Consider the following 23,374-nt stretch of genomic DNA (forward strand, 5'->3'; position numbering starts at 1 on the left):
CCTCCAGATAATAACTCACAAGAAATGACAGCACATAGCCCAAATATCTAACTCTATTTCACAAAGTCAACATACCAAATTATACAAAAAACAACCTCACTCTAACTATCTAAGTACATGATACAAAAATGAACAAGACAAAAACAACACAATGTATGATTTCAAACACACCCCTTATAAAGGCCGAAACAAATTATAAGCCATTTCTTGTGAGTTATTCTCATTACAGTATAGGGTGTTTTTTGGATTCAACCTCCAGGTAAAAGCTGGAGATCTTCTGCTATTACAACTGATCTCCAGCCGATAGAGATCGGTTCACTTGGAGAAAATGGCCGCTTTGGCAATTGGACTCTATGGCATTGAAGTCCCTCCCCTCTCCAAACCCCGCCCTCCTCAGGCTCTGCCCCTAAAACCTCCCACCGGTGGCAAAGAGGGACCTGGGAACCCTACTGCTGGGTGACCTTGGGCCAGTCACAGTTCCCTCAGAACTGTCTCAGCCTCACCTAGCTCACAAGGTGTCTGTTGTGGGGAGGGCAAGGGGAGGTGATTGTAAGCCGCTTTGAGACTCCTTAAAGTGTGGTATAAAAAACCAACTCTCCTCCTACTTTTCCTCCTCCTCCTCTTCCTCATTTTAATTTAACCCCTTCCTCCTACTCACAGCAGCCCCCTAACCTACACAGGCATTACTTAACATGGGTCCTAGAACTGCAGGGGTCAACTTTAAGGGAGGGGCAGTGGTTCAGTGGTACAGCATTGCTTGGTATGCAGAAGGTGCCAGGTTCAACCCCCAGCATCTCCACTTAAAGGAGCTGGCAGTAGGTGATGTGAAAGACCTCAGCCTGAGACCCTGAAGACCCGCTGCCAGTCTCAGGAGACAATACGGACTTTGATGGACCCAAGGGCTGGAAGGAAGTGCTGAATGGAGGGGAAAGCAGGGAAGATCTACACTGAGCAGCACATTTTAATAGAATGCCGGACCTAACCCAGAGAACTGTTGAAATATACGTACTATAGAAACGTATAGAGGGTGGGCAAATTAGTGTTGATTTTAGGTGTCATCAATATTGTCTTGTTCCATTGGAAGGAGTTCTTTTTTGCATGCCTTCTTATGAATTTAACTTCCAATTTGTAGAATAGTTTTCCAGGTAGCAGTAGGCGGGTGGCTAAAGGCGGGCAAAGAGACCAGGCTGTTTCCAAGGTAAATCAAACTCTTTAGCTTGGATCCACCAGAGTTTTTCAACGGGGGCAGAATTTCCTCCCATGGGTGTGACTTTCTTGACTCCCTATGGCAGACCAAAATGCTGTTCCTCGGGGGCCCTTAGGAACACAATTTCAGGGGCATTTCAGGCTGCCATAGGAGGAGGGAAGGCAAGAAAGTTGCACTCTGCAGGGATAAATCTTTGCACTTGTGGAAAAACTCGGACGGATCCAAGCCTTTGAAAGTAATTGTGTCAGCACCCATGTGAGGGCAGAAAATGGATGTAAATTTTGTCAAATAAATAAAACTCTGTGGGACCTAGAAAAATTGCCAGGATCTGCTTTAAATTTGTGCATTGGGTATATTATGCATGTCCATCCTTGCCTTGAATTTTTGGGAGGAGACTGGGCAATAGGCCACCTGGTTTCATGGGAAAGCCTATCTGCCTTCTTGTTTGCCAGTGAGAGTTCAAAATGAACCCATTAATGTGGTGGAGGCCAGGGAAGGTGATCATTATTTCCAAATGATATAGTAAGGCTTGTTTAGAAACGAAATTGCTATATTGTTGCTCATATTTTCTTTTCTTTTTTTGATATGGGTGTGTGTGGCTGGGTGATGTCACCCTTCCAAAAGCCGCAGGGCATGCACAGCCCCATTAATCAGAAAGATGATCCACATCATTCGCAACCAATCCCACTTCCTTGACAATATAAATAAAAGAAGAGCCCTTAAGTCCTAAAGAATACAAGTACTCCCGGCTACCTCCATCGTGTTCTCTCTCTCCCTCTCTCTGCTTCTGCACCTTCGTTCTTTCATTTGCTGCATTCCAGCTACAATGGCTTATCAATCTTCTGTAAAGGTCCAGAGGAAAGGCTTCAGTAATTCGTCTGCCGTCCTTCCTAACTCATGCCGCACCAGTTACAGCTCCAGCACCGTCTCCAGAACTGGTGGCTGCGGCGCTGGTGGCGGTTTGGGTAGAGTCGGTGGTGGCGGGAGCCTTGGCAGTCGAAGCCTGTACAGCCTAAGTGGATCTCAGAGGATCTCAGCTGGTAGCGGCGGCGGCGCCTGTTTTGGCAGTGGTGTTGGTGGCGGATACGGGTTCGTTGGTGGCGGATATGGGTTTGGTGGTGGCGTAGGTGGTGGAAGCTTTGGGTTCATTGGAACTGGTGTTGGTGGTGGTAGAGGTGGCATGGGTTTCCTAGTTTGCCCACCTGGCGGAATCCAAGAAGTGACTGTCAATCACAACCTGCTGGCACCTCTCAACCTGGAAATTGACCCCACCATCCAAAGAGTCCGTAAAGAGGAGGGGGAGCAGATCAAGACCCTCAACAACAAATTTGCCTCCTTCATTGATAAGGTGAGAAAAAATGCTTCCTCTTATTTCATTGGTAGGAGTGATGATGCAGTCACATGCGTCTTGCTGCAACTGGTATTGTGCTAGCTGCTGCTGCTCATATAAAAATGTAGGCCCAAGTAACATGTTCAGTACCTGCTCCTATGCCTTTAAAATGCACACGTGTTGCAGGTGATGCATTTTATGACGTGGAAATAAAGTGATTCACAAAACTTGTACTGCCTCTTCCAAATTAACTTCAAATATCATTTGAAAGTGGGTTTTGAATGGTTCTTTTTGGAAGGAATTGGATTATTCTGAGAGAAACAAGATGCCTTGATAAGACTGGTGAAATGTCTCAGCGGTATTCTATGCATTCTGTCCGTTATTTAACTTTAGTGTGGCAGGCTGGTTTTCAAGGCATGCAACAAGGATCCATAAAGTTAATCAGCAACAGCTCTAGCCCAGCAATTAAGACAAAAATGATCTGGTTACAGCTCAGAGGTCTTCTTTACATGTGCTAGATGGTAGGGTTAGAGAAACAGGTGAGTCATGAGAAGTAAAAATGGAAATGGGAGGGTCAGGTAGTAGCACTGGAAGAATATTCTTGAGCAATTCAAAACTTCATTCATTCAATCACATTTATAATTTGCCTCAGTACAAAATCTAGGGACAGGCAACAATATATTAAAAACCAGCTTTCAACTTCTTACTTGTATGCATGTTTATATGAAAGTAAATCTCATTATGTTCAGCAGAGTTTATTTCCAGGTTGGCTGTCTTTAAAAATCCAGATTAAAATTTAAATCTAGGTAATCTAAAACAGCTAAATACAATAGTAGGACAAGTTTCAAGTTTTTTGAGCTTAACCTAGATCTCAACAGCCATGATGAATTAAAGATATTCTTCTGAAATTTTCTGTCCCATGTTTAGTTCCATATGTGTGTTGCAACCAGCTCAAGAATACTTTCTTAATACACTTCCTGTATGAACATTTAGAAAATTGTTTAGATAAGGAAAGGCTATTTATTAGACTTGTAAATTTCTTGTTATTAATTACAATAATTATGAAAATGGAGTGTTTTGTGATTAGTGTAAATAACAAGAAAACAAAATAAATCCCCTTTCTAAGCCATGCATAACTGGGGGAAAACATGGCTTTCTCTTTGTCTTCTTTTGTTCTCTTTCTTTCATTATTGCAGTCTTGATCTTCTCTGACTCGAGTGGTTTCACTTGAGCCCTGCATAGAGTGAGTTACAGTAGCCCTGCATAGAGTGACCGTTGCATGGATCACTGTGGCTAGGTCAGGGCGAGACAGTTAGAACACCAGTTGCCTAGCTTGGCAGAGATGGAAAAAAGCCACTCTGGTTACACTTGTAATTTGTGCTTCCATAGGAAGGGAGTCATCTAGAATAGCACCCAAACTCCTGATGGTCAGTCTGGTGTTAAAGACACACCATCAAGAGCTGGGAGCTGGCAACCCAATCCTAGGTCGTCCCAACCCAGCCACAGGTCCTCCATCAGTGATGGATTTAACTTCAGCTGGCTCTATTTCAACCATCCCACCATGGCCTCCAGACACCTGGCCAATATATCTGGGGTGGTATCCAGGCAGCTGCCCATCATAGAGATATTTGGGTGTCATCCGCATACTGATGATAACCAAGCTTGAAACTCTGGACTAGCTGGGTGAGGGGGCGCATATAGATGTTAAGTAACATTGGGGAGAGGATCGCCCCCTGGGGGACTCCACATACCGAGGGGTAATGTGGTGACATCCTCTCTCCTAGCACTACCCTCTGTCCCTGACCCTGGATAAATTATACCAACCATTGCAGAGCGGTCCCACATATACCAGTAGCCCTCACCTGCCTTCATCCAGCTGTTGACAAAGATCGTCTATGAACACGACCAATGCCGTCTCCATCCCTTGGCCAGGCCAGAAACTGTACTGGAATTGGTCCAGGGCCAATGTGTCCTCCAGTAAAGCCTGGAGCTGTTCCACTGCCACTCTCTCAACTGCCTTACCCAGGAACAAAAGCTTCAACATTAGGTGGCAGTTGGCAGGAAAAATCAGATCCAAGGATGGTTTTTTCCCAAGAGCGGCCTTACCACCACCTTTTTCGACCCCTCCAGAAGACCCCTGAGCTCAGGGTCAGATTAATAATGTCCACCAGGGGGCCCTGTGTACCATCACCATTGGCTTTCACCAGCCATGACAGACACGGGTCTGAGGGGCAAGTGGTAGGCTTCACAGCAGCCAAGATCCTGTCGACATTGGTCTGGGAGAGCTGGCCTGGCTGAATTGGTCCAAAACAGGCCCCAAAGATGGCCCCGGGGCCTCCAGTTTCCTCTCTGTATCAACATTAGCGGGGAGGTACCTGTGGAGCGAAAAGATTTTATCTGCAAAATAGCTTGCAAAGCTGATTGCCGAATTGTTACCAGTTTGGGACCTAATTACCCTAAATAATTGTGCTGGGTGTGAGCTAGTGGATGCAAAGGAGGTTGCATAATACTCTTTTTTAGTAGCCTTCACTGCCATCTCATAGGATCTCATAAACGTCCTATAAGAAGTCCTTGTAGCTTTGTCATGAATACGCCACCAAACTCTCTAGCCATCTGAGCTCCTCCGAAGCTACAGAGTATACCATTGAGCTAATCTGGAGAGGGGGTGAAGAGGGCGTCAGGGAGCAATCTCATTGATGACTTCAGAGAGACGGCTCTGCCAGTCCTCGACCAGCACATCTAATGAGTCGCCAAGAGGCCTCGGATCCTGCAGAGTGTTCTGGAAACTAATTGGATCCATTAATCTCTGCAGGCGAGCATAAATCAGCTCGCCACCCATGCAGGGTGGGGCTGGCATGCTCACACAAGCCTTCAGGGTGAAGTGGTCTGACCACCGCACTCTGTCCACAGAGACCAGGCCTACATCTAGCCAAAGATCAAATCCAGTATATGGCTTGCTTGATGTGTGGCACCTGATAACAATCTGAGGGAGTTCCAGTGTTGTCATGGAAGACACTAGGCCCACAGCCTGCGAAGTAGCCCATATCGACACGGATGTTGAAACCCCCCAAGATAATTAACCTGGGGAACTCCAAGGCCCAGTCCACCACTGTTCCATAATTTCACTCTGCACTGAATCTATTTCTCCTGAACTCCAATTTATCTAAGGGATATTGTCGAAGGCTTTCACGGTCAGAGTTCATTGGTTCTTGTAGGTTATCCGGGCTGTGTAACCGTGGTCTTGGAATTTTCTTTCCTGACATTTCGCCAGCAACTGTGGCAGGCATCTTCAGAGTAGTAACACTGAAGGACAGTGTCTCTCCGGGTCTGTTGAAATATTTCCTCCCCGTAGAGGCGTTCAAAATATTGTCGAAGGCTTTCACGGTCAGAGTTCATTGGTGGTTATCCGGGCTGTGTAACCGTGGTCTTGGTATTTTCTTTCCTGACGTTTCGCCAGCAACTGTGGCAGGCATCTTCAGAGGAGTAACACTGAAGGACAGTGAAGGACACTGTCCTTCAGTGTTACTACTCTGAAGATGCCTGCCTCAGTTGCTGGCGAAACGTCAGGAAAGAAAATTCCAAGACCACGGTTACACAGCCCGGATAACCTACAAGAACCAATTATCTAAGGGAATTTCTAAAATTAATTCCAGAATTTTAAAATGTGCAGTTTGCTACAACTTTCGTTTCATTCTGCTTATACATAGGGATCTGATTATATTTCCTATCGATGCTCACATACGCCTTGATAAAACACTGCCCAAAAAGCCATTGTGTTGTGATGACGATGCAATGAGATAAGTAACATTTTGGATCTTTTTGCTTCAGGTGCGTTTCCTTGAACAACAGAATAAAGTATTGGAAACTAAATGGTCATTACTTCAGGAACAAGGCCAGAGAACTGTTAGAAACAACATTGAACCCCTCTGTGAGTCTTACATCAACAACCTCAGACAACAGCTGAATTGCCTGGAGAATGACAAAACGAGAATGGGTGGAGAACTGAACAACATGCAGGCTCTTGTTGAGGACTACAAGACCAAGTAAATCTCTAACTCTTTCCCTTTCTCGTGTATAACTAATTCCCATTTTTGTATTGCTTCTAAAAAAAAATCATTTAAAAAACCAGGTGGCGATTTTGTCATCACAATTTGGCATCTGCTCAATATGGGAGCCTGTTCATGAATAGCTCCAGTCGTGTGGCAGGGATTTAACACGTTTAACACATCGCCAGCCTCCAAGTTCCTGTCTGGGAGTGGCATAGCCTCCCCCAGTGCTTATGCCACTTGAGGTGCTAACGTTACCTTCAGTACCATCACAGCAGCCAAGGGGCAAGGGAAGGAGCTAAGGGGAACGGGAAGAGTAGCAAGCCCATACTAACTTGGTGAGAATGTGGCCACAACCTTAATTAAATAAATTGAAGTAGTCAATTACTGTGCTTTTGTGGCTAAGTTTTTAGTTTTTTTGTGGCTGTTTTTAGATTTTGTATTTCACTAAAAAATACATTATCTTATTTAACCAGCCACTGCAAGTAATGATACGTCCTTTTTGAATTGTAAAGCAATTGCCTTTTATTGTAAATACTTCAAAAATAGTAAAATGAAATAAAAACCACACTTAAATATATGCAAAGAATATAACAGGTTACAACAAATGAATATAGATCTAATATAGAATACAGTTACAAACCAGTTTCAAACCAGTAACCTTACCCATCAGTGATCATGCCGAGGAGAATTCTCATACAGACAATAGGCAACATGTCTGCTGGAGAATTTCCCAATTTCTTACAATTTTTGAACTCTTTATATACCGTCTCAGAGGCTGTTGTTTTGAGAACCAATGCAATTTTACCATGAGAATATTAGAATATTCCCAGACATCAAAAGGGCTTGTGATGTATGAATTTAGACTAAATTTATCTTCACAAGCATATACTTTTAACCTTGATGTCATAAATTGATGGATGGTATTAGGAAATGTCATATCAACAAAAAATTCCAATTACCTTTCTCAAAATATATTTCCAAGGTTCACATGTACTTCTAAGACAAAACATCTTAACCTTAAGGTTATATATAGTTGCATCTTGATTATACTTAAAAGCAAAAGAATATCTTAAAAAATCACCAAGGAAGATAAATAAATAAATATAAATTTATTTAATACAGTCCAAGACCAATAAAATAAAATCCATATAATAATTCAGACTTTCAGTATCAAAGAACTTTTGAGAAAAGAAACATTTTAAAATGATAAATTCACAGAATTATACAATATCTTTATAAAAATTACAGCTAAAAAGCCTATATATGGCTTCCCAAGTTTTCCTAGTCTTATAGGCAATCCATCCAAATTTGGCAACTTTGAAAGTGATCTCTTTATTCTTATCTGCTAGCATAACTGAGAGAAGAGTCCTTCTATTATTGCTGGGATGGCAGGAAATTATGGGGGTAATCAAAAACTTGGCAGATCTTGGATTTTTAACCTGAAAAATATACTGATCTATTTGTTTTTGCCAATTCATCTATATGACATGGCAGCACATAAAATAAATATATCTTTGGGATGATAAACATTTTGACCCATGTAATGCGTGTGAAAATACTACTATTTTTCTTTTTCATTCCTTCAAATCTTGATTTATTTGACTCCAGAGTACCTTATATTTGTAATTATATACCTTATTCAAATTTTTTGGGATAGTAATCCTTAAATATTTAAAACTTTTATGCACCAGTTGTATTTTTAAACTATGAGACGCCTCTAATTGGACTTTGGGAATAATATTTAGACACATTAGATTAGATTTGGCAAAGTTTATTTTTAGACCTGAGATAAGGGCAAAAGTTCTAAACTCCTTCTTTAAGGGGTCAATTGCCAATTTTAAATCAGTTATTGATAATAATATATCATCTGTATACATAGTTACCAGATTTTCCTCTCCACCACATTTCACGCCTTTAATCTCCTGGTTCTCTCCGAGCTTAATAGCTAATGGTTCTATAGCCATAATAAAAAGTAATGGTGAGAGGGGGCAACCTTGTTTGGTGCCACAATTTATTATTACTTTCCTGGAGATGATATTATTAACCGTTATGCTTGCCCAGGATTTTGTGTAAATTGTTTCTATTGCATTATTAAATCTGTGGCCAAATCCATACTGTTGTGTAACCTTTCTTCAATATCTCCAGTTTATTGAATCAAATACTTTGTATACATCTAGTGATAATAAGGCCATTTCTGCTCCCTCTTTTTTAGCATAGTATAATAGTCCCATCACTCTCCTGACCGCATCAGCAATATATCGCTTCGCTACAAAGCCATATTGATCTTGTGTAATTACCGAGGCAATGCATGATTTTAGCCTGCTTGCTAGAATTTTAGTAAATATTTTATAATCCGTATTCATTAATGTTATCGGACGGTATGATTCCCTGGAGGTAGGATCTTTATTCGGTTTAGGGATTAGCACCAATTTAGACTCTAACCATGAAGGTGGTAAAGGAGTCCCTTCCATTATTTCATTAAATAACTTCACTAAATAAGGAGCCAGTATTGCCTTAAAATGCTTATAAAATACGGTTGTGAAACCGTCACTCCCCGGAGCAGCTGTATCTTTCAAAGAATAAATTGCTCTTTCCACCTCTTCTAATGATATCTCTCTATCTAACATTTCCTGGCTTTCAGGTTTTAGATGCGGGATATTTATTGATTGACAAAATTGGTTAACCTCCTCTTCCCTTATCTCTTTGTCAGCATATAATTTGTCATAAAATTCCAAAAAGGAATTGAGGATTTCTTTTGGCCCCACCCCCTTCCTCCATACGTGTGACCTTTTATCATGGTGCCTGAATCTGGCTATGTGCACCCAGGTCCCTACTGGTCACCATTTAAAATCCAAAACAGACACCCACAAACCCCAGATTACCCACCACCTGAAAATGGTGGAAAGAGAGGAAGGCAAAAGCACAAATAAAAAAAGAAAAGAAACCACCACTGGACTTGGGGGGTGGGTGGGGAAACCTTTGCCTTTCTTATTAAAAGCACACCACCCCTCAGAACTCCGAGAACCATAGTATCCCCTTTCCTACTGCTTATAATATTGCTAAGCAGTACGTAGTAAAGAGAAAGGAGGAGAGAAAAATAAGCTACTGGGATATTACTTTTATCCCCCTATTATTTTCACTTAATTATTCTTCCAGAAGTCCCAGAACCAACTCCTTCTTTCTAATTAAGTTGTTTATTTTATTGACTGTGAAGCTGTCTGTCTGATGTTTTGTCTCCTTTCTTCTTCTTCTTCTTCTTCTTCTTCTTCTTCTTCTTCTTCTTCTTCTTCTTCTTCTTCTTCTTCTTCTTCTTCTTCTTCTTCTTCTTCTTCATGGCCTGGCATCCACTGTCAGTCTCTTCTGCTGCCTTCTCTGCATGTCTGTTGTTTCCGCCACCTTGTTCCGCCTTCTCCAGCCTCTCCTTCATAGGTTCCTGTAATCCCAGTTCTTTGAAGAGGTTGGAAATTTGCTTAAGGTTTGAAGCATATAGGGTCTTCCCCTCCTTGTGTATTAACAAGACAAAGGGGAAACCCCATTTATATCTTATGCTGTTTTCTTTCAGAATGTCTGTATAACACTTTACCCCACAAAAATTACATCTTATAAATAAGGGAGTAGATAGGCATTGTTGGAGAGGACGTGGGGAAATTGGTACATTTATCCACATGTGGTGGGACTGTCCAGTTATACAAAAATTTTGGAAAGAAATTTTAAGGAAACTGAGGCGATTACCAAAGAAAAATATAGAACCCTCAGTGCAGATAGTTCTCTTGAATCTATTTTTGAACGAAAATGGGAATTGTACACAGAAAACATTAGTAAGTTTTTTTTTTTATTATAGCAGTGAGGTTGGTAATCGCTGCAAATTGGAAAAAGGCAGAAAATATTACTTTGGACAGGTGGCGACAGAAAATAAAAATGTTCATGATTTTGGAAAAAATTACTTTTAATACCAGAGTAATTGAAGGATATAAGGTGTGTGTGTGGGGGGAAATTTAATAAGGTTTGGGGTAATTTGTTACTTTATTTTGGTAAAACCTATGACTGTAATATAAGTAATTTAATTAGGTAAACCAATATTTTATGTCTTAATGAGCAGTGAATTAATGGTCTGTATTGATGCTCACATTAGGGTTTGCAAACGAAGTTCAAGAATGGTCTTTTTCTTTGGTCCATGTAATTTTTGTTGTTATTTTTTTGTTTGTTTTTTTGATCTATGTAATCTATGTATTGTTTTTTTTTTTCATTCCTAATTTCTGATGTTCCTGGTTTTTTTGCACTTTCTAACAATTAAATTCTTTTTTAAAAATTATGGGGGTAATCAGAGTTTCCCTAATATGACTATTGATCTTACAATCAAAAAAGATATGCTCAAGAGACTCTATTTTCCCATCTCCACATAAACATAAACATTCTGTAGATGGTAATCCTCTATATCTACCCTCAAGAATCACTGAGGGCAGCATATCATACATTAATAAATTCTTCTATGGTCAGGGTTATCTAAATGCTTAACATAAGGCATCAATGCTACCTTATTTAGCGTGCCTGGATCATAAAGAAAGCTCTTAACTTTATTCAAATCATGCTGCTTTTCAATATCCAAAACCCTCTGTTTAACCATAGCTTTTGCCTGAGCATAGTCCCTAGTCAGGAGAAATTGTTGTGATAGACCACGATATCTCAGTTTTTCTTCCATCCTCCTCCTCCATGGAGAAACAAAGGAATCCAATAGTATGAGATGGACAAGACCCTTGGTAAAAAAGAACAACTTTAGCCAGTAAAAGAAGGCAAAGACACAGCCTTTATTAAGTACAATCGCAGGAGCACTGGCACAGTATAGGGCAGGATCCGTAACCGGGCTGCCCATCTGCCTGCTGATAACAAAACCCATCAATCCAGCCAGCCTACTGGGGGAGCACCATGGGATGGGAAGTCCAGGGGTCCTACATAGGCGTCATCCTCCACTGTGTGGTTCCGTTGTCACCTGCAGGTTGGAACCATGTGCCAGCCCCCATGCTGGGCATAGAGCAGACAGCTTCCCATCTAGACCCCTTATGGGGGTCCCTAGACCAAGGGAGGCAGACCCACCGGCTCAGCCTCCCCCAATTTGGATCTGACCTTATGCTCCAAACTGCCCATAAAAGCTGTGACAAAGCATGCAACATAACCCACATACCGAAACACCTACGAACAACTAAACCAAGGGAGGGTGGGGAAGGCATGGAGCAAACCCCTCCCACCACAGGCCATTGAACAGAGGAGGGGTGGGCTGGAGCAAACCACTCCAGCTTCTAGGCCTTCCTGGAGTCCCCGCCCTACTCTCGCCGGCACCGGATTGGCCACCAGGGTGGTGCCGATGCCAATGCTGTGGCCCCTTCCACTGAAGATTCGATGGGGAAATCCTTCCCCTCATCTTGCTCCCCAGTCCCACAGCCCCAAAGGAGGCCCCGGGTAAATCCAGGACTGTTGCTTCTGCGAATAATCTACTGGGAAACAGGAACTCATTCTAATCTCCTTTGGGGAGATGCAGTCTACTCTTACTTATTTGTCAAGAATGTTAACTGCTCTACTGTCCAATGTCAAGCCTGAAACCACTGCCTCGGTTGCAAAAAATGTGGTAATGTAACTGAGACGGGGATCTTTGAAGCCTGCCTAATATTTCAAGTTGCTGCTGTGATGTGGTTTATCTAGAGACTGGTCAATGATCATGATTATCATTGTTTATTGTATCACAGTCTGGCTGGATGGTTAGATTATTTTAATCCTTTATTTTAACCTTTTGTTTAATCCCAAAATATGGTACATTTTATATATTTCATACTTAATTGTATTGTATACTCTGTAGGGGCCCTGGTTTGTTCATCAGGGATTTGTGTGATCTGTTTTCGATCGTGAGAATCTGTATGAGCTGTCTTTTGTACTATGCCTATTAAAGGTTATTGAATTGAATTATTTGGCTAAAGAAACCTTGTTTTTCTTCCTAACAGATATGAAGATGAGATCCACAGGCGTACATCTGCAGAGAATGAATTCGTAACCCTTAAGAAGGTTAGTGTCTCTGCACAGTGCAATTCTGTTCATTGCTTTTCGGGAAAGATCTTTTCATGGGAGATCTTTCCTTACTGCAGTGTGACAATGTGGTTGCATATATCCTGCAATCAGGTTATATCTTTGCAAAGAAAATGACAGGTTCACAAAACATTGGGGTATTGCTGTAGTCCAGAAGCAATTAGTTGTGCTAGTGTCCATCCATTTTTTTAAAGGCTATATTGGCATTTGGGAGGGAAGGCAGCATAGTATAGCCTGAGCTTGTCAGATCTTGGAAGCTAAGCAGGGTGGGTACTTGAAAAGGAGACCACCAAAGAAGACTGCAGAGGAAGGCAATGGCAAACCACCTCTGTTTTTCACTTGTCTTGAAAGTCCCTTGCTGGGGTCGCCATAAGTTGGCTGTGACTTGACGGCACATGACACACACACATACTGGCACTCCCCCTCTTGAGTGTTCCAGAATAGGAGTGCTCAGTTTCTATGCCATTTCAAGATTTTGAAACAGTGATCATAAAATGGGGAAGGTGCCACTCATTATTAGCGATGTCACAAGCATAGTCCAATAGGTGGCTGGAATGCTCATGAAACTGCATTCCGCATCGTGCTCACTAACTGAACAACTGATATTAATTGATGCATAAACTAGATCACGCTTTCTCCTCTATAAGTTCTTCCTTTGCTTCTGACCATCTCGTTCAACAATAAATTGCCCTTTTTAGGATGTGGATGGTGCCTTCATGAACAAAGTAGAACTAGATGCCAAGGTGGATTCCCTGAATGATGAGCTCCGCTTCCTCAGAGCCCTGTATGAAGAGGTAAGGAGGACCCTTCCTGTTCTTTCTAACTTTAGTTTGGTGCTATATTGTTAGAATATATGGACTGGCTGTGAGATCATCGGTCCATCAGAATTATTGGCTTGTATTCTAACACTCCACTCAGCAAAGTCTGAAGTCTTCATCTAGGTTTCTGCTGGAGAAAGAGCCAGTTCAGTTGGAGGAAGGCTCCTTAGGTTCGTGGAAGGCTTCAAACATTGTTGAGCAGAATGGTAGGGTACAAGCTGTTATTCTACCATGGAGAGCAGCCAGATTTTTTAAGGCTGCACTGGATAACACTGTGAGAACTGTACATTCAGAGTTATCAACTGACTATACTTGTCTCCCAGCTTTAGCCAGATTTTGCCTGGGGAAAATTTATATGGGCAGGAAAATGCAAAAGAAACAATTATGAGACTAGAGAGAACTAATAATATTTTGCACATCGACAGTGTTGCCACTGAGATTCTGCTACAGTGGAATTTGAGACAATATTAGAGGTTCCTGCCCAAGCAAAAGTTCTGAAGAACTTCAAAAAGAGTTGCCTAGAGACAAATACTATGAGCATGAAGCTTCACTCCTTCAGCTTAGTGGTTAATAAATACAGATACTCCATGGAAAATTATTGATCCTAAACATATCAGATCAATAATGTTGGCTGAGAGCCAGCATGGTATAGTGGTTAAGAGCGGTGGTTTGGAGTGGTGGACTCTAAGTAGCCCCCCCCCCCCGCTCCCAGCCTGGTTTCTCCCAGGAAGAGAAGCCGAGTCCGCTGAGCACCTTTCTCTGGTGAGGGGAATGGCTCAGTGGTAGAACATCTGCTTGGCCTGCAGAAGGTCCCAGGTTCAATCCCCGCCATCTCCAGTTAAAAGGACTAGGCAAGTAGGTGGTGTGAAAGGCCCCTGTCTGAGACCCTGGAGAGCCGTGGCCAGTCTGAGGACAATACTGACTTTGATGGACCGAGGGTCTGATTCAGCAGAAGGCAGCTTTGTGTGTGTGTTCCCCACTCCTCCAACATGAGCGGAGGACGCTAATCTGATGAACCAAGTTGGTTTCCCCATTGCTACACATGAAGCCAACTGGGTGACCTTGGGCTAGTCACAGCTCTCTTAGAGCAGGGGTGGGGAACCTTTTTTTCCGCCAAGGGCTATTTGGATATTATAACATCATTTGCGGGCCATACAAAATTATCAACTTAAAAATTAGCTGACCAAGACCCAAGCAGGCAGCTGCCCCAGATGACCCCCCTCCCAAGCATGGGCAAGCAGGCAGGCATCCAACTAGGGGCGCACTCGCCCACCTGGTGGCACAGGATGGCCTGTTGCACCAGCCGAGCGTAGCCGTCCAGCCGCACGCTGGAGTTGCTCCTGCTCCGCATGGTCAGGGCCAGATTCTACAGCTGGCTCCTGCTACCCCAGCCTCCAGGGATGAAATGAGGGCACACTGGCTAAGAACTTGCCCCCCCCACATTTTGGGCCTGCCCCCTTTAACCATTGTCACCACTTCCGCCCCCAGCCCTCTTGTAGTACAGAGGGAATACATTTCTCCATGACCTGGGTGGGAAAGGGTTAACACAGTTTCTTGGGTGGTCCTAGCAGCTCCATAGCTAACGACTCTTATGCAAGGGGGGGAAAGGTTCCTTTCCTCGGCAAAACAAACTCACATCTGCCTTGAAATGAGGCTATTCCTGTCCGTGGGAGGGGGTGGATCACCATTCTTAGATTCTTCTGAGCTAGAGATCGGCCAGGACCCACGAAAAGCCAGACCAAATTATTTCGTGGGCCTTAAATGGCGCCCTGGCCTGATGTTCCCCACCCGTCTTAGAGCTCTCTCAGCCCCACCTATCTCACAGGATGTCTGTTGTGGGGAGGGGAAGGGAAGAAGATTATAAACTGGTTTGATTCTTCCTTAAGTGGTAGAGAAAGTAGGCATATAAAAACCAACACTTCTTCTTCTTTTAAAATGTGTAGGGAAAACAATGTAAAATGTGGAACGAAATGTATATATTTGGTGTGATGCCCATTCTATTGGTCAATTAAATACTGCACGAACAACACACAATCTGGTATCTGGGATAGAATTCAGCATCCTGCAAATATTGTACTAGTTTCCCTATTGCTAGGTAGAAAAGCTAGAAAATAATTGTGCAAAGTGTCAAGTAATTTCAAGAAGACAGGAAGTTAACATGGATTTGCAATAGTTACAGTGTGGGGTTTACGTTTCCCATCAGCTCCTCCTTTCCACTTCCTATCATTGGTACTACTATTTCATTACTCTGATCCCAGCAGCCTACATTATCTCCAGTCCTCAAATAGTTTTCCTTGAACATTTCCATGACACTTTACAAAAACTCCAACATCTCTGAAAACAGAAATCTTGGAAGCAATATGTTATACAATATAAACAACTAAATTCTCTGCCTAACTTGTTAGGATCGAGCAAAATTGTTGTCCTTGGAAATTTAATGCATTTCTCTCCTGTCTACAATTTTTTCTCTCTCTAATGGGATATTATTGTATCATCTTCAGGAACTTGCACAAATGCAGGCCCAAGTCACCGATACTTCTGTGGTTCTCTCCATGGATAACAACCGCAACTTGGACCTCAATAGCATCATTGCCGAAGTCAAAAGTCAGTATGAAGACATTGCAAACAGGAGCAGAGTTGAGGCTGAAACTTGGTACCAAAGCAAGGTAAATCATCGTTAAGTAACAGACAAACCCTAGAACCCATTTTTAACAACATACAATTCTAGAACTTATTTAAACTATTGGAAGAACAGTAAATCCAAGCCTACTTCATATGTTGGTTACAGTTGGGGCTGCATTGGGAACTCAATATTAATTAAGCAAACAAAAATAAAGAATATGTTGGCTGCAGAGCTGAATTTAAAAAGATAAAGGATTGTCACATGAAGCTTTATTTCAGAGGTCTAAGTCCTATACAACTTGTGACAAATACAGCCCACCAGCCATGGACCACAGTCTTCTAGATATTCCAGAAGGCAAATCCAGTGAAGTGGCAACACAGGATATGTATTGGGCTTTTGTAACACACATAATTAACTCTGCAAATAAAATTCACAGAATATTCTTGCTCTGTTGTTGAGTGGTGGGGAGTTGTACTTTCCCATCTGCGGTATGCTAAAGACCCGAATCGTTCAAAACAAAACAAAACAAACCAAACACAAGGAGAAGAGTATGACTTCATACCGGCCATATGCTATTTAAAATGATTGTTATAAATATTGTGTTGTAAGAGTAATAGGATGAATACTAGAATTTTGGTGGGACTTTTTCTTGCATATATCAGTATGAAGAGCTCCAGGCTTCTGCTGGAAGGCATGGTGATGACCTCCGCAACACCAAGCAAGAGATTGCTGAAATCAACCGACATGTCCAGAGACTGCGAGCTGAAATTGACGCTGTGAAGAAGCAGGTAAGACATTGCTGGAAATGCCCATGGGAAAATATGTCTCACGTTACCCCAACATTCATGCCACATAATGGAGCTGAGCCCTTTTTCTATTCCAAAATAGATCATATTTATCATGTCGAGTTCCCACCCAATTCTTCATCTCAGACATATTGTTACATCACTCTCAGCATCATTTAGTAACAACAACAGCTAGACTTACCAGGTCTCTTCGCTCCACCGGTGGGAGCTCTTCGGCAGCACACAACCCGCGCAACTGCCACGTCACTTCCGGTTTTACCTGGAAGTGACGCGGACGCTCTATCAATCTCTGCTGAAACTCTATGGTTTCCATAGTTTCGGCGAAGGTAAAACCGAAAGTGACGTGGGCGTGTCGTGTGGGCGTGCGTGCACGCGTTGCCCGCTGGCCCTCCCTGCCCCAGGATGTGCTGATGGCTGCCAACTTGGAAGGCTTTGAGAGGGGAGTGGACATATTCATGGAGGAGAGGACTACTAGTCAAAATGAATACTAGTCATGATGCATGCCTAGTCTCTCTAGTATGAGAGGAGCCTATTATATTGGGTGCTGTGAAACACCGGCAGGGTAATGCTGCTGCAGGTGTCTTGTTTGTGGGCTTCCTAGAGGCACCTTCCTAGAGGTTGGCCACCATGCGAACAGAGTGCTGGACTTGATGGGTCTTGGTCTGATTTAGCATAGCTTTTCTTATGTTCTTTGCTATATGAGTCTCCTCACACAGAAGTGCAACCGAGAAGGTTGCCCAGTTCTTTTTCACCATAAAAACAAACAGAACTGTTGGTTTTCATTTTTATTTTTTTAATTTATATGGCACTTTTAAGACAATGGTGCGTTGTGGAGTAAAATAGACTTTTGTCTGTTTGTCTTTTGTCCCTTCCTCAAGGCATTCACAATTGAATTGACATTCTCTCTCCCCCATCCCACCCCCATAGTGTGCCAATCTTCAGGCAGCCATTGCTGAAGCAGAAGAGCGTGGTGATCTGGCCCTCAAGGATGCAAGGCGGAAACTGGCTGACTTGGAAGATGCTCTTCAGAAAGCCAAACAAGACATGGCCCGGCAGCTGAAGGAGTACCAGGAACTGATGAATACCAAGCTAGCCCTGGACATCGAGATTGCCACTTACCGGAAGCTTCTGGAAGGAGAGGAATGCAGGTCAGTGAGGCAGAGGCTTCGCAATCCATCCTTGTACTTTTTTAGCTAATCCCGAACAATTAGTGCTTCTGGCTTCTCTATTCATACTTACTGAAGTAAAGTAAAATACTATTTTTACATTATATTTTTGCCATATTGGCTCTGAATAAAAGGATCTGCCATGGAGCTCAAATGAAAGAGGGCTTGTGCTCAGTAAGCAATGATGCCTTGGGGAAAATTGCTCCCACAAAAACCCACCTTGGGGAATGGTGTCGTGGAAAGCACAAGCTCCAGAAACCTTGCCAATGCACCCTGTGTACAAGATCACTAAAACAAAGGCGGACATGTAAAAAACAGATTCTTTGTGGCTATTAGCTAAACAGCTCTCCTGGGAGCCTGTCTGATGTCCCCATCCCCAGGTCTTGTGGTTCCAGCTAGCCAGTTTTAGGTATTCTAGCTTATGACTTTGTCCAAAAGGGGAGGGCCCCCCCTCCATTTTCCCAGTGTTCAGATTCCTGGTTTGCTACTCTTCTGGTGTAGTTCTCCCCAGCACTGGATAATAATTGTGATTACATGAAAAAAATTCTTAGGAAAAAGTCCCAGTGCAAACGACCTTGAGTTCTGTCAAAGTCACATCAGGCAGTCATTCAAGGTTTTCGGGTGACTAATGGGAGAGTCTACTATGGACAGAATTTGATAAAAGGTCTGAGCGACGTAAGTGTACCATACCACATCCTATCTAAGAAGGACTGCAGCCTTTGCCGTAATGAGCCACAGTGCTTCTCTTTGGTAATTTGGCCAATTCGTTAAAGCCCAGGCTGTCCCTTTTGAACCATCTCCAGATGTTCAGTCTATGTTTGAATCCTCATCTCCCCCTATTTTTTTTCTGACAGGCTGGGAAATGACACAGCAAATGCAGTCAACATCTGTAAGTATCTTGCTTAATGCTTCTGTTTGGGGATCACATCTAAGCCAGAAGGGGTCCTGTTTACATGGAAAACACTGCATGGTGCTGCCCCTGTTCCTTGTGTGTGTGTAGGAAGTGCCGTCAAGTTGCTTCTGACTTTCTGACGACTTTATGAATAACTGTCCCATACCACCATGCATTTCTTCCACCCATAGTTGTCTTTCCACCCATAGTTGTCCCAGGGGGGCACACTGGAAAGTTAAAAGGACCCAGGAGCAAACCAAATGGAGCATCCCCTGCACTCTCACAAGCCAGCACTGTAGGGACCACTGAGCTCAGACATGACCAGCAGCATCAATGATATGTCTCAGCTTACCTGCTACCAATCCCCACACCACCACCAACTGGCAGTGGTGCAGGAGGAGACAGCTGGTAGCTGACACCAATCAGTGTTGACAGTGAAGGGTCCCATCTAAGTGTCCTCCTCAGTGCTGGAGTTTGATTTCACTTGCTTCTGGCCATCAGCACCCTCCAGGGCAGAACCTGGTGGAGAACTTTCCCTGCGGACATTGTGGCAGTTGGGTTGATGTAACCATACAGTTTTGCACTAAGAACATAAGAAAAGTCCTGCTGGATCTAGTCCAGTGGTGCATCTAGTTCAGCATCTCATTTCACACAGCAACTAACCAGTTGCCCTGGAGGGCCAAGAAACAGGGCAAAGAGGTTAAGGCCCTCTCCTGGTTTGCTGCCTCTGAATATGGGGTTTCCTTTAGTCATGGTGGCTAGTAGCCATTTATGGACCTCTCCTCCATGACTCTGTCTATCCCCCTTTTAAAACCATCTCCATTTATGGTGGTCACTATGTCAACTGGCAGTGAATCTCACAATTTCATTTCACTAGCACAGTATCCTGGGTGTTGAGCTGCACGATGCAATGCTGTAACTCCTGAGGCTGTGCTAGTTTAAGGGCCTCCCCTCCCTGCCTTGCCCCCCCCCCCAGGACACTCAGTTAAGAGCATCAAGGGAGCGCTGAGGCAGGGGTGGGACAGGCGGTAGCTCACCTCGTGGTAGACCGCCAGCTCCATCCCTGCTAAGGGCCTGTTCATCTGACCTTACCCAACTTTTTGCCTTGCATAGTGGACCATGGGATAGCTTCCTTCCCGTTTTGTTCAGAGCGAGCGTTGTGTAGTGGTTAAGAGCGGTGGACTTTAATCTGGAGAACCGGGTTTGATTCCCCACCCCTCCACATGAGCGGCAGACTCTAATCTGGTGAACTGGGTTGATTTCCCCACTCCTACACATGAAGCCTGCTGGGTGACATTGGGCCGGTCACAGTTCTCTCCAAACTCTCTCAGCCCCACCTACCTCACAAGGTGTCTGTTGTGCAGAGAGGAAGAGAAGGTGATTGTAAGCCAGTTTGAGACTCCTTGAAGTTAGAGAAAAAAACCAACTCTTCTTATGTGGCAGAGAAAGTCAGCATGTAAAAACCAACTCATTATTATTATTTCGCTCCAAAGTCTCAATGAGTTGTTTCCTTTTATTTCCACAGCGGTTGTGTCTTCGACCATGGCTCGCGGTGGTGCTGTTTTCAACGGTCAAGGGTATGGAGGTGGAAGCAGCCTCGGCTTGGGAGGAGGAAGTGGATTTGGGATGGGAGCAGGATGTGTAGGCCTTGGGAGCGGACTTGGCATTGGAGGAGGCAGCTTCAGTTCTGGGAGCGGAAGAGGTATCGGAGGAGGGGTGAACCTTGGAGGTGGAAGCTGCTCCAGCATCAAATTTGCTTCAAGCTCCTCTTCTCAAAGAAGCTGCAGAAAATAAAGTGCAAACTCCCTCAGTCTTTTCAAATGAAATCTCTACTGGCCTCTGATACTGTACTGGGTTTTACCAATATCTGTTTCATCATACTTGACAATACCCAAAACTCTGCTTTACAGACATTCCAAATTGTCTCCATCCCTGCCTTGATCATACAGGTTGAGTATCTCTTATCTGGACTGCTTGGGACCAGAAGTGGTCCGTATTTCAGATCTTTCTATATTTTGGAATATTTGCATATACATAATGAGACATCTTGGGGATGGGACCCAAATCTAAACTCAAAATTCATTTATGTTTTATAAATGTGTTATATACACTTTATACACATAGCCTGAATGTAATTTTAAACAATATTTTTAATAATTTTGTGTACATTGAACCATCTGAAAGCAAACTGGTGTGCTGCTGAGGGCCTGTAAGTAATGGCTGCGTGCCAACTCAAAAAGTCTGGTTTTTGGGTCAGTCTGGATATCAAATAAGGGATACTCAACCTGTATTTTGCACTAATGCACAACCTGCCCCCCTTTTCTCAGAACATTTCCAAATTTTGTATAAACTAGACCACTACTTCTTTGTTCTTGGTTAAGTTGTTTGAATCTTCCCTTCGCTTTTTGTGTGTTACTGGGTCCAGTAAATGCAAATTATAATGTATGCAGTTGTCTAGTCTGGTTATTTTGAATTGATAGTAGAAAATGGAGATACATACATCAGGCAATTTTTCAAAATAATAATAATACTTGGTACTCTGCCATGGAAGTTTGCTGGGTGACCTTGGGCCAGTCACAGACTCTCCGCCTAACCTACCTCACAGGGTTGTTGTGAGGATAAAATGGAGGAGAGGAGAATGATGAAGCCACTTTGGGTCTCTATTGGATAGAAAGGCGGGATATAAATAATGTGAATTAACAAATAAACCACATTCCGAGTGTCAATAATCTTTATAACAGTTCTGTAACCTAGGCCAGTAATATTCAACAGCTCATGCGGAAATCCCAAGACTGGGAGAATAAACAACTGTGAATCTTTGCTCAAGAATAGGGTTAAAGATGACACTAATGAGGTGCCAAGATCTGAGATGATCTCTTTTGGGAAACCTAGCCAAAAGAAAAGCAACACTAGGATCTCTGCAACAGCGAGTGCCTATATTTCTCAGGAAATCTGGAAGCAAAGTCCACCAAATTTAGGAAGAATAATTTCCCCTCCTAAAGGGCTTATTCAACTGTCCTATGGTGTGTGAAGGGGTCCTCTATAACTGATAACAGTTGCTGTTTTGCCTCTGCATTGTCTCTAGGCTTGCCCAGTTTGCATACATGGCATGTCTTGAAGATTTCAGTTACATTTTTCTCCATCTCTGGCCAATAAAACCATTGGGACAACCACTGCTTTGTTTTTGTCACTCATAAATGTCCGGAGAAGGAACTGCCATGGGCCACTGAGAGTAACTGCACTCTTCTTTGGGACAATCGGTTGCACTTTTTCCTCCCTTGCTGCAGCGAACTGTCTCCTTAGCGTGTCCCGATACAGCTTCCCTTGTTCTTGCAAATCTCAGTGAATGTTCTACACATTTCCTTAGTGTTCTTTGAGACTGTTCTTTCAGCTCTGTTACAGCCCATTCCTGACTTCTGAGGACGAAAGTCATCAGGAGGCCAGGAAGGGGCTGCACCGACATTGGGGGCCTCTGTGCCAGCGCCCGGGTTACTTACACCATTGTGAGTGGCCCCAACACTGGCGAGGAGGCCCGGATACCAGTGTCCCAGCGCTGCCGTGGCTAGGCCTTCCACCAGTGTCCCACTGGCGTAAAGGGCCGCGCTGGCGTTCCGGGGGGTGTTCTGGCATTCCCGGGGCAGAGCTGCCTGTAGGCAGCTTCCAGTCCCTGTTCAGCCTGGAACGCTGGCGGTGAGAACGGTGTTGCTGCGTCTGCTTTTTAGCAGGCGCAGCATCTCTATTCTCTATGGGATAAAAAACCCCTTTCTTATGTTCTTATAGAAGGCACCAGCAACACCGTTTTATTGCCAGTTTGCCTTGTTGTGTAAAAATCTTCATGGGCTGCTCCACACAAGTGCTTGTGTGGCATTGGTGCGAACTGTGTTCAAGCGAAGCCGTGTCTGGGGCGAAGCAAGGCAAAGGTCCCCGCCGATTGTATAACTGCAGCTTAGAAGATTGTTGCATAAGAAGCTGTCATTTTAATCATGATTTACAAAATATACATCATTTACACAGATAAATACATCCTAGAAAGCCCTGGTGTCGTCTACTGTATACAAGGATGTACAAAACCAGATGTTGTTCAGTGCTGCTGATGCGCAAAAATTAAAAATGGGTTCAAGCTGTGAACTGCTGCCGTGTTTTGAAATGGCAGCTTTGTGGCTTAGTATAGGATTATTGAGATGTAGTAGGATGCACTCCAGTACATGGGATATGGGTTGCAAAACTGGGGCAGGTAACTTGGTAATGAGGAAGGGCTACCATCCAAGCCTAATACTGAATTAAAAAAAAAACAAAACATCTTGAGAACTTTCATGCAGCCTCAAGGAGGAACACTGTCACAGTATTATCTGATAGGGTACAGTTGGTGTCCCCTGTACTGTTACTCCGAGTCACAAGAGTAAAACCAAGG

General features: G+C 43.4%; 1 protein-coding gene across 1 annotated transcript; it reads left to right on the forward strand.

Annotated features, from left to right (window-relative positions):
• Positions 1-2,033: 2,033 nt before the first annotated feature.
• Positions 2,034-20,787, forward strand: LOC130493499 (keratin, type II cytoskeletal 5-like). The gene is made up of 9 exons (XM_056867255.1): positions 2,034-2,555; positions 6,366-6,580; positions 12,577-12,637; positions 13,357-13,452; positions 15,978-16,142; positions 16,762-16,887; positions 17,833-18,053; positions 18,926-18,960; positions 20,489-20,787. The coding sequence occupies exons 1-9, from the start codon at positions 2,034-2,036 to the stop codon at positions 20,755-20,757; spliced, it is 1,710 nt and encodes a 569-aa protein (XP_056723233.1). The 3' UTR covers positions 20,758-20,787.
• The last annotated feature ends 2,587 nt before the right edge of the window (positions 20,788-23,374 follow it).

This window comes from Euleptes europaea, chromosome 1 (assembly GCF_029931775.1).
Source record: "Euleptes europaea isolate rEulEur1 chromosome 1, rEulEur1.hap1, whole genome shotgun sequence".
Classification (NCBI taxonomy): domain Eukaryota; kingdom Metazoa; phylum Chordata; class Lepidosauria; order Squamata; family Sphaerodactylidae; genus Euleptes; species Euleptes europaea.

Coding starts and splice junctions, on each gene's coding strand:
- LOC130493499 (XM_056867255.1), top strand. CDS start 2,034: ATGGCTTATCAATCTTCTGTAAAGGTCCAGAGGAAAGGCTTCAGTAAT. Junction 18,054..18,925: donor CTGGAAGGAGAGGAATGCAG/GTCAGTGAGGCA, acceptor TTTTTCTGACAG/GCTGGGAAATGACACAGCAA. Junction 18,961..20,488: donor AGCAAATGCAGTCAACATCT/GTAAGTATCTTG, acceptor TTATTTCCACAG/CGGTTGTGTCTTCGACCATG.